This window comes from Gymnogyps californianus, chromosome 8 (assembly GCF_018139145.2).
Source record: "Gymnogyps californianus isolate 813 chromosome 8, ASM1813914v2, whole genome shotgun sequence".
In the NCBI taxonomy this organism is placed as follows: domain Eukaryota; kingdom Metazoa; phylum Chordata; class Aves; order Accipitriformes; family Cathartidae; genus Gymnogyps; species Gymnogyps californianus.
The window spans coordinates 19,784,968-19,797,139 of NC_059478.1; the positions used below are offsets into that span (position 1 = coordinate 19,784,968).

At 37.3% G+C, this 12,172-nt stretch overlaps 1 protein-coding gene across 1 annotated transcript in view; it reads left to right on the forward strand.

Annotated features, from left to right (window-relative positions):
• Positions 1-12,172, forward strand: part of COL24A1 (collagen type XXIV alpha 1 chain) — a 157,022-nt gene that overhangs the window by 32,791 nt on the left and 112,059 nt on the right. Inside the window, exons 8-11 of the mRNA XM_050901019.1 lie at positions 6,057-6,101; positions 8,409-8,462; positions 9,670-9,714; positions 11,893-11,946. Of these exons, the coding sequence (XP_050756976.1) occupies positions 6,057-6,101; positions 8,409-8,462; positions 9,670-9,714; positions 11,893-11,946 (198 nt within the window). The remainder of the gene's footprint in view (positions 1-6,056; positions 6,102-8,408; positions 8,463-9,669; positions 9,715-11,892; positions 11,947-12,172) is intronic.

Sequence of the window (12,172 nt, forward strand, 5' to 3'; positions counted from 1 at the left end):
CACAGCAGAATTTTGAAGTAGTATGTAACACTAAAGGCAGCTGCAAAGTGTCCATCAAAAAGGATGGAATGAATTGCTAGAAAGGTGTAGGCCCTGGTATTTTTTGCCTTAATTTTTGACGTATAGAGAAGGAATATTAATTAAATGCTTGCCTGCTATTGAAACTAAAGAAAAATGGCTTTGCAACAAAATTTATATTCAGTGTTATGTTTTAGGATGGCTTCATTCAACATTGTCATGATCTTAAAGTGTATGACAATTTTTTTTTAAAAAAGTCTAGTCATTCATTTCTAGAATTGACGAAAACATAGTAAAAATGTGACCAGAAAAGGAAGCTATCACTGAATTAGCACTAGGAGGAGTGTGGGAATTTATTTTACCAAACATGTGGCCCACAGTTCTATGAATTGAGAAAATGTATAGCTGTGACAAGAATTTGCATCTCCTCTGGTGAGAGTTATCATACAAGACGGGACACTGATAGCTTTTGTTACTGCTGATCTTGGACCACCTTGAGATTCTCCAAGTATTGTTCTTTCTTACTTCATCAGGTTTATAGTTTTGCTCCGAAAACAAAGTAGTTTTTCTTTTACAGCTTTTTAGTTGGGAAGCAGCTGTCACTTGTTCTGGATTATGAGACTGACATTTGGGGGCAAGGAAATTAAAATCTTATGGCCATCATGCTCTCATCCTGCCACAAGAATTCACTCCTTATCTGAGGGTTAGAGACTCTGTGGAGAATCGTGCTCACTTGATCACTGGAAATTTTACTCTCTGTTTCCATGTTGTACACATCAGACACTAACTAGAACCATGTTTAAGATAACTTCTGCCTGATTGTGAGAATACCAGCTTTTGAACAGCCCTACACCTGTAAACAGTTAAAAGTATTTCACGCTTAATTTTTTTAATGGCAAGCCCACAATTTATTGTGTTTTAAATAATTGATCTTTAGTTATTGCTTTTCAATATATGCAAATAGGTAAACATGCTGTTAGCTCACTGTGATCTCAGAAATTATTTTCAAAGGAACGTGAGCACAAATAGCTGTAAAGTAAACCAGCTACAAAAAGAAAACCTTCAGAAAAATCAAGTACTTCCGTTTTTGTTTTGTACCCCAGTACTACTGGGGAATTGCTATAATATTGAATAAATAGTGTATTTCCGATATACTTTCTCATCCAGGTAAAAAGGAAGATTAAAAAATCCTACATATGAGTTAATGGTGTCCCAAATTCTATTTGATTTTGACAGTCGGCTTGTGTTAACTGAGTGGTTTCTAAACAGTGAGATATTTGATAGCGAATAAAAAAATCTAATGTTCTTCCAGATATTTTTAATAGTGTAATACAAATCTATGTTTATTTCATGGCAATTACTTTTTGTCATAGTGACTTTTGTCAGTGTTTTCCTAAAAGACCTAGAAATTTGAGGTTTTTTCTTTATGGAATTCATCATCCATTTCCCATTAACTGGAGTGGTGGCTTTGGAGAGCTCAAGTGGAGGGTGCGCTGCAATGCCTGCTGCCCTCCACTGGGTGTGATCGCCCCACTCCAGGGTGGCTGTAGCTGTGGAGGAAACTGTGTTTAAAGTTTTCTAATCAGAATTTGCCTGGTTCTGAACTTCATGTGCAACATTATTTGGTGCTTACACAAAATGTGTTGTGGAAATTTGAGGCAAGTGTGCGTATTATTTTCACTTTTTTTGACAAGAATGACTTTCAGAAGCCACATTCAATGTGCTTTTGGTTCTATTTTTGTGAATATCTGAGATCATGTTAGGAGAGTTTCCTGGAAATATTCATTTACCCCCCCCCCCCAAAAACCCGATTTTGAAGCCCTCAATGCAATAGAACAGCACTAGTAAACTACTGTTTTGGATTAGAACTATAAAATGATGTGTTTCTTTTTATAAAGCTGAGAATCTACAGGATTTTTTAGTGAGATAGTAAAACAAACGTATGTTAATAATCAGGACTCTGGGAACAGATTATTGTGATTGACTTTATTTTTCATTACATGCCATGTGTCCTTGTGGTTGCATATAAAATATGACATATTTCTTATGCCTGTAACACACACTATAAAAAGCCAGGTTTTGCTCGGGGTAGGGCTCCAAATTTATTCTAGCGTAAGAACAGAAAATTGCATGTTTATGAAGTGTTTAGAGGCCTGTTTCTTTCACGCATCTTTTGAAGCAGAGAAGCAATGGCAGGAGATGAGGGTTAGTTTGAGGAGAGTGCTGTTTCCAGAGCAGTTGCATGATCTCGTATCTGGAGCTGTCTTGATGGGACCATCTTTAAATCAGCACTCAAAACTTTCCTTAGATCAGTCCAGAAACCTCACAGAGTGGAAGCCCCCTCCTTCCCCCTCTCCCCAAAAAGGGCCTACTTCACTGTACAGACAAGCAAGTACTTGCCTCTCCTAGCCAGAGTACTGGGGGGCAGATTGTCAGCCAAAGGACAGTACTCCTGGGCATTAACTTGCCTGGGATCACGCCAGTACATTAGAATGACTGCAGTGCCTGTGTGGTTGCAGGTACTTTACAATGACATTGGAAAAGATTTTTAAAAAGATTGGCTACAATTTTGGGGCTAGCTTTATTCCCTTTCTAATATGTGTGTAACAGTAAATCACGGGAATCTGGATCTATAAAACCCTGAAAAAATTAATATACTAAAGTATAGTATGGTAAGACATGTTGGAGGAAAAAACTTGGTTGCAACCTGAGAAGGGTATCTGTATTTCCTTTTGTCTTTACTTTTGCATCCTGTAAAGGGTAAGGCAGATAGATAAATTTCAAAGCAGTACCTGTGGTGGTGTCAACATTATGCTACCAAGTATCTCCCACTGCTTCTAGAGACTGCAATTTTCCTTGAGCAGGAGGAAACTTCAACTCTGTGAGAGAAATTCCTCTACTGAATTAGATGGAGAAAAGGTCCATCTTCTATACGTACATGCTTTTTTTAAGTGGTATTTCCGTTCCTTAGGATATTCGGGCTAAGAGATGCTAGGTGAAATCTTAGTTGTGTTAATACACATCAGAAAACAAGATAGAATGGAGCTATGAAAAAAAAAACCAACAACAAACCATTTGCAGATGAAGTAGTTTTTCAAAACTGGATGCCATGTGGTGACAACGTGGAGCTGATAAGTAGGCATTGCAAAGGCTCATGTGACAGCGCATGGAAATCTGTTTGTATGCTAGACTTACCCCATGCCCAGAAATTTTTTTTTCCGGCACTTTTCAAAGACTAGTATCTCTCTGTAGCTTATGGTTGTAGCATTAGGTATAACACTTCACCTACTGATTTTTAGAGGTTACGAAAACTTCTTGGCTCTCTAGCAAAGTTGCCGGTGTTATGCCAGATGTATTTTCATAACAAATGCATAGAAATTCTAATAAAACACAATGGGCACCAGTAAGATGGAAAGACTTGGCTTGAACAGTCCTTGCTGTTATGATTTAACATCTACATTTTGCTATATAGAGCCTTCAGTCAATCTGGGTCCCACTGTGGTAGGCATATGGTAGAACTCAGACATTTAAACTTGCTATGAAGTCTTTTCTGAGTCGTATTAGTTAGTGGTAAAGATTTTTGTCTCACGCAGACCAAAGTATTCTTGCAACTTGCTGTGTTTTTGTAATGTGCTTGAAGTCTGTCTTGCTGTTATTGGAAGCTTCAAATCTTTCTCTTCCACACGGAGCTTTTAAATCAGAGCATTAATCTTCATTAGAAATTGGGAGGTATTTCATTTTGCAAACCAGTGCATGTGAATTTGTATTCTTCTTGTTTACTTTCCTCTTAGCTCAGAGCAAACTGGATCTTATGTACATGGGTACGCTTAAGAATACGAACCCAAACTAATAAAAAACTAAGAATTTTAAGAGGATTAGCTGAGTCACAGGAAACAGAACACCTATGTGAAAACTCTGTCTTTGGAATGATAACTCATTTTAGTGTGGTTTAGCTTCATTCCCAACCAGCATTAAGTGAGTTAGAATGAATTAAGGCCACGTTAACTCTGAATGAGAATACGGGCATACTACTCTAAAATATGATTTCAGAGCAGTTTTCCTCTGGCAGAAGTAAGGTGCTGTTGTGTAGAAATATGCACACCAATAATCAGTCCTTCTTCATCTCACAGTTCCTTGTGTGCCTTCTTTTGAGACTGTCCATGCAGGTGTTAATCAGCTAAACTGACCCACTTTGAAACTAAATTGTGATAAAATTCTCTTTGAGTGTTTCTGTGTGTAGCAGCATTTGCTTTCCTTTTCTCCTTGTACAGAAATAATAAACTACTGAGAGATCTCTTCTAGCAATACCTACTTTAGTTGATCATTTAAGCATAGAGAGAGGATAAAATTCTGAAATGGATAAAACTCATGAACTAGAGTGGGCTGGGACTGTAAAAAAACTATATGGCTTTCTGAGGCACATTTTGAAAGCTAAAGATGAATTACTGGCTTATGCTGGCATCTTTAGTTCTGCTTTAGCAATTCAATAAAAAATTTGGTTTTAGGCATGCATTAATATAGGAAATTGGGATATTTCATATTAACTGGTTTGTCCAAGATCAGCTCCTGGCTACCTGTGCTGTTGGGAAAACAAAATCTGTAACAATGCAGACCTGCTTCCTTGGATACAAGATAACATATATAAATTATTTAGACTTAAACTACAGGAGAGGATTGAAGCCTGAATACATTATAATTTTGCAAATTGGCAATGCCCTGTGTGTCATTAGCAAGATGAAAGGACACACCTGCTGTGTTGGGTTTTGAGAAAATAAGGCCTTTGGGTTTCTGAAGGAGTACATCTCTTTTTGATCAAGATTCCTCAAGCAAGCCTATAATAGCAAAATTGCAAATTTTGAAGCCTTACAGATGTCATTCTCTTCTATTATCAAAAATTATCACCAAGCAAAATCATTCCATCTTTTAATTGTGTATATGATAATAAAATTAATTTCATGCAGAAATACTCTTGTGGTCACACAGAAGCTTATCCAAAACTTTGGGATACCTGATCTGCTGAAATCAGTTGCAGAATTCCTTCTTATTACAGTGGGTCTCAAGTCTCTACTGACTAACGAGTATCATCATGCCGCAAGGCAGCCAGATGTTTGACACCAGCCAAGACACTCCTGCTACTCAGTCAATGTCTTTGAGGCCAATTTTATGATAGATTTCTATCCAGAATAAGTATTGGTTTGGTCTTTCTCTTTCAAGCTGCAGCTTTTGGAACTTGTGTATTCCCAGTACCTCTTGCAAGGGATGTGGAGACCAGACATTTGGCTTCTGCATCAATCGTGCAACTGTTACAGCCTCCCTTCTAGGCCAGCTTGTCCGGATATGTTTAGTACAGTGTAAAGACATCCAAGAAGGTTCCCCTTTCAAGTGTACTGATGCAGATGGCAGGTTCCAGCTCTATTTTTAATTCTTTTTTTTCTTTAAGAGCTAAAATATGCATGAAATGGTCACTGCACAGGGAGTAAAGTTTGACAGCTTCATGATTCCAGCACCGTGTCTGGGATGAGGAACAGGCTATTCTCCCTACCGATATAAATTCCATAATATAAGGGCTGGAATTTGTTCTGTGTTAGTTTTAAAAAGAGATACCATGTGTCCTGGAAGGTCTGTCTTTCTTGAGAGTGTCCTAGAATAGTCTGGGATGACGTTCGACTTATACCCCTCCTCTGAACTGCCTTGTTCGGAAAGGGCATTGTGACAAGGATTTGGAATGGGGAAATACACTGTACCGAATCCAATTCTTCAGTTTCAGCAGTAACTGGCAACAGTATCCCATGTATTCATTTGTTCAAAAGAGTACAAGTCTGGAACATGCTGATATCTCAAAATTGTCTAAACTGCCATGAAGATTTCTTACTCCTTTCCTCTAACTCAGCTTTCATATGAGCTGCTAAATGTAAACCACACTAATGCTGCAGGCAAACAAGTTTGGATAATTTTTTTCTTGATAAAGGGAGATTGCTATAGGGAAAAAAGGTCCATTTTGTGTGTTTAACTGTATTTATCTGTTTCTCTACCTGCAGGGTCTTAAGGGTTATCTGGGATTGCGGGGGCCACGGGGTGAGCAGGTAAGTGGTGAAAGCATAGTACACTATATAGATGAACACTCTACAGATGAAGAATTGAGGGAAGAATGCATAATCCAATATAAGTGTTCAGTATAAGCAATCAGTGTAAATTACTGACTGCTTAAGGAAATACTTGATAGTCCTTGACCAAGAATTCAGATTATTTAGAGATCAGTGTTGTAAAAAATGGTCTAAATGAAATGGAAAAGAGCAGCTTGGTTTTCTTCAACTACCACACTGGCTTGGCAGAGGTTGGTGTAAAATTCTTGTTAGAGGCACAGTTCGGATTCTGTCAAAACCTCTACTGATTTAATGCATTTTAAATCTCCTAGCATGTAGAAAATGAAATGGTTATTTAGTGCTTTTTCTCACTTCCATGTCAGTTCAAGAAGCAATCTGAATGTAAATGTCAAAGACATCCAATTGCTGATGCATCTTGTTAGCATTAATGAGGCTCCTAATGGCATAGTAGATGGAAGCATGGGTCTCCTTTTGGATGACACTGAAAGGAAAATGGTGATGATAACAGATGATAGACACCCAAAGGGAGATGAAAACTCATTAACATCATCAATTACTTTAATGAGTTTTATACACAAATCTTAACTGAATGAGTGGTGATTTTTATTATAGGCCCACAGGCATTTTTCTGTGATGACTATAATTTAGCAGTGAGATAAAGAGATAGCCAGCGGAAAAAAAAAAGTCATTCTTAACATCAGGAGAAGAGTGTCTCAATCTTTGAAGAAGTTGCAGGTGAAAAGTAATCAGTTAGTTACCATGGAGGGGAAAAAGTGAAGCTTGCATTGACAAGTAATTCTGCTCATTATTCATGCAATCAAGCATATAAGTTCCTTCGAAGGCAATTCATGTTCAAGAATGTGAAAACTGGTGATATGCAACTGTTTGATATCTCAGTGTTCTCATACTGCTGCTGTAAATATTTTCCTTCATTATTATCACTTAGAAAATACTCTGATATAACTTTTAAGAGAACACTTTGGATGAAAGAGTTTTATTTTGCACGTAGTTCTTACTGCTGGTATTTTCAGGCCTGGATGGTGAAGGTGATGAGTTAGACCAGTTACTTGTCATCTGTAGCACCTACCTGTGTTTGTAGTTTTTGGAAGCTTGTACAGTGAGGACAGACATTCCTCTGAATTTGTGAATTGTGGAACTCCTTGAACAGCTGGTAACAAAGGAAGAGTTTTAAAAGATAAGTTGTAAATGCAATGATTCTACTGCTTTTTTAGTTTTTTCATATACGCATATTTTGAGGTACAGCTGAGCCAAAACAGGAGACCATGGATCCTAGTTCCATGACAGAACATCTGTCAGAAGATGAATCACTACCGGTTGAAAGCAGATGACAGAATCATCTCAATGGCAGCTCATTTAAACAAAAAATACTGCAACCCCTTTTTGCATCTGCACTTCTGAGTTCTGCTTCCTAAGACTGCTGTTTCACCATAAATCAGCTGTGAACAGCTCAGAGAGGAAGTCCTGGTCCATTGCTATGGTAACACTGACATATGACAGTGGGTGGAAGGGTCAGGCTGGGAGAGTGTCCAATTTATGGACTTGGCTTGTTCAAAATAAAATTAACTGGACAGAGGTAGGTGGAGCTTCCTATGTCTCGGTGGTGGGCCCATGGCATTTGGCACCATTTCAGACAAGCACGTTTTTTGAAAATAAACAGTCAGATGCACAGATGTTAAGTAATAAAACAACAACAAAAATGACTTTTGGATTTGATTAGGAGGAAGAAGATGGAGAGAAGTTCTATACGTTCATGACTAATCCAGTGCTATATTGACCTGATTCTGGAAGAAACAAAAAAATTTGACTTTGTAAGGACACAAGGATTCTTCTTTAATGAAACATTTAACACGTTTGTTCAAGTACAGCTAAGATCAGTGCAGTTACTTCATTATAAGGACCTGTTTCCTATAATGCTCCTCAATTACTTTTTATACATAGCATCTATGTTTTTATTATGGAAATAAAGGGTGCACTGTTGTATTTCACAAAATCTTAGACTACTCTTCTTGTAATGCTTTTTAAAGGATATGTAACTGAAATTGGTGGAGTTACTTATGTATGATGACTAAATTTTAGGATGTTGCTGTGTAGCTTGCTCAAAAAGCAATTTTTCCATGAGCTTAAGCTCTGTCATATGACTAAATGTTAAAAGAGAAATGATAAAACAAAGAAATTCCGAAACATGACATTAAACCTGTTGTTTCTTTCCTTTTTTTTTTTTTTTTTTTTTTTTTTTACTTTTTCCCCACCTCTTTTTCCACTTAGGGAATTCCAGGAATGGCTGGCAATATTGGGGCAGTTGGTTACCCTGGCAGGCAGGTGCAGTAACTATACTAATGTCTTTAAAGTTTGGGGGGGCTTTCTTGTTTGTTCTTTCAAAAGTACCATACCAAACTCTTTTGGAACTAATAATAGTATGAACGTATTTGTTTACATCCTGTCATTTATCCTTGAAACAAACCTCTTTCGCAGGTAGTGCCCTTTAGGTAATGTTGAATCTCGTGGCTTTTAAACTTGGATGGGTTAGATGCAGTAATGCTGTACCTTTCTGGAATACATAAATGACGTTACCAAAGTACTGAATGTCTAAACACTTTACGCTCCTTCATAAACCTCTTGTGGTTCTATGTGTTTTATCTTCTTCATATTTCAAGTCCAGAAGCAATAGGAAACTCTCTGTTGTAGTATAGTTCCTCCTGATTTTCACCAATGTATTTACTTCACTGCTGAAACTATTTCTTCAGCCCTTTAGGGAAACAACATTAAAAGACCTTTTTTTTTTTTCTCCCCATTCAGATATTTGAGAAGGAGAACCAATAAAGCCAGAAAGCAGCTTTCTATAAACACAAGCACTTATATAAATATTCTATTTTTTTAGTTTACGTATAAGCTAACAAATACCTCAGTCCAGTAATACAAATACGACATAAAGTAGAAATATTCATTATTTTCCCCATACAAAGGTATATAAGCCAAGTTCAACAACTGACTTTGTGGTTTTGTGTCTGCTTAAAGGGTGAATTTGACCAATACTTCAGTGTTCTATTGGGTTAGGTTTGTAATGGCTATATATTTCAAAATTCTATTACAGTATTTTATATAGTAATGGATGATAACATGTTTGTGTTGAATCACATAGAATGTTTAGAGCATTTGGACTACATATGCTATTCTGACATTAGCTTGAAAATAATTGGAAATGTGTCCAAATATAAAAGCTTATGAAAAATCCTGTGAAATTATGTCACTGTAATGCCAGATCACTGGGTCTGGAAGAAACTTTCCTCCCAGAAGAAATAATTTTAGTGTAAAGGAAGTTTCAGTCCTTGTCTAAGTTTCAGCCATGAGTTAATGGGAGACCTTTCTGAACATGGTCCCAAGGGACTGCTTGATGACACCCTCTTCAATCCTAATCATTTTAAGAATGTATTGCCAGTTTACAGTTAACAAATGCTGTTACAGTTCTTTAAACAACCAAATATGCTCTATTTAAAAATGAAGTACAACTCATGTCTTTTTGTAATAGGGCTTAGTTGGACCAGAAGGTAACCCAGGTCCTAAAGGTGTAAGAGTAAGTACGCATTTTTTAAGCATTTTGGCATGCGTGTCTATTTTTACCTGTACAGTACATAAGAAAGGGGATGAGGAATTTCATTCAGCTCTGCCAGTTGTATGCCCACTGAACCACTCTGTCTTTACAGAACCTACAAATGAGAAAACATAGTGTTTCTTTCAAAATACATGTAAGGATTTAATTTTTTTTTTCCATGGTGAGCAGCATACAGCAGTCTTCCGTTGTTGCCCTTCCTCTCACTTGGAATGCATGCAGGCAAGAGAAGGAAAGCAATACTGAATGTGGGGGTGTGAGAGCTGGGAGTGAAGAGGAGTGGACGTTTCCTGCCTGAAGCATTATTTCCATAATGGAAGCTGTCGAGAAGGGAGGTGTATCTGGCATTTGCAATCTGTAACAGCTACAGAAGTTGATAAAGGGAAACCATCTTGTCACATAAAAACCATAAAAGTGACCATGAGATTTTAGAATGGTTCAGTTGTAGTCATGTATATCCCAGGGACTGAAGGCTCTTAATGCTCTGCTGATTCAAGGTTTGCTTTTGATTACTCTTGGAGGTAAAATAGGTTGGCTTTTTTCTGGGTGGGTTGTTTGTTTGTTTGTTTTGTATTTTGTTTTTTTTTTTAATAGGCACATGTGCATGCCTACACGTACTTGTGTATAAGTATTTTTTCAGACTGACTTTCACCACCAGGCAGTAGACATGGGTTTTCAGAAATTTGCATGTTGCTGGTTGCACCTAGGATTTGAAGGAGCCTTTTGGTAGGTCTTTTCAGGCCCTCAGCTCATGTTGTACAGGTTGCTGAGCAGTGTGCTGCATTCTCAAGTATCTATTAAAATAATCTTATTGTGTTGCCTGATTTGCTTTTGTCCTATTTTTTTTAATGTAGTTACTAACAGCTGTTACCTGCAGCAGCTTCTTAAAACATATGTCTGGTTTTTTGGGGTGGGGCTTTTTGATGTCAGTTTTCATTACAGTGATGGGAAAAATTAGTTCATCAGGATCAAGTGCCAACAGATATTGCACCCTCAGGGATTGTATCTTTCACATTTTTTCAGTTTATTTTTGCTCAGATTCTCAATGCATTTTGTCTTGTTCTCCGCTCAACCAACAAGACGTTAAGTGATCCCAGTCACTTCCTGAGTTACTACTTCTCTGTACTAACTGTAGGGAACAACACCCTGTCAGGTCTTAAGGCTAAGTCCTGTATATGAATTCTACAAGCAACTTCCAATAAAAATGACGACACAGCCCTGTTGAGGCATACTACTGTGCTGTGGAGGTGTATAGCAACATAATACGAAGTATCTTTAGAGCTTTAAGTTTAGAACATTCCTGCAATCAAACTATACTCTGCTTCTCAGCTGTTTTAAGAAACTGTAGAAAAAAGAAGTGCCTTTGTTTTCTTACTCTCACTAGGGCTGGATGACAAGATGGGCACTATTTTTCATCATTTAAAAAAAAAAAAAAAAGGCAACCCCAAACCCCCAAATTGTTACAATTGGAGGACTGGAGAGAGAGAGATGAAAGCAAGGGATTCTTTTTTAGTAACTAATAATATTTTTGTTCCAATCTCAGTTTGAATCTGGTAGTGCAGAATCCATCTCTACTACTATTTTTGTAAATTGTACTATCATTTCTACTGAGTTAACAGCATGTTTCTGTCTCCATACAACTGATTACATGAGAGGATCTATTTCTGACTTTCTGAGGGGAAGGTGGGAGAGAAATGCATTGTGACTGAACTTTCAGAAAAACATTCTGCGTATGACAAGGTAAACTTTCTAGGACTCTTGCCTATAGCAGTGATCACACAGTGTTATTAAAGATGACAACATCTTTTCTGATGTATTTCATGAATAAGGTTAAGTTCAGCAGCTTTTTCATATTTCATTTATTCTAATAAATAAGGTTTCTGATGCAACTTTTGTCTTATTGGAACACTTTCTTAGTACTTCTTTATTAATTGATTCTGTACCCTTATAATAGGAAATTGGTTTTGCTGTTGGTTGGAGAGTGAATCCTAGTCACATTTAAGTTGATTGAGCTTCACTGGTAATTTCAAATGAGCCTGAATTTATTCCCTGGATCTTGAACCCACAGCTGGCCAATACTGAGGGACAAGCAGTGTTGGTGGGAAGCAGCCTTGTAATCAAGAATTGTTCTTGTGTTTTTAGGGTTTCATTGGACCTCCAGGTGTGGCAGGACAACCAGGACCTGAAGGAGAAAGGGTAGGTTTAATGGAACATTAACGAAATATTGATGTTTGGGTGGTAATGCAATATATGTTAGAAAGGGGAAAAAATGTACAAGGTATAACCATTCATTTGAGTCTTTGTCTAAAAGCAAAACTGTTGTGGAGGAAATTAAATAAATAGGTCATATCTAATTAATCTAATCAATGAAATGCACTGGTGCTAAAGTTAAATGGGGAACAGCTGTAAATTATTATTTGAA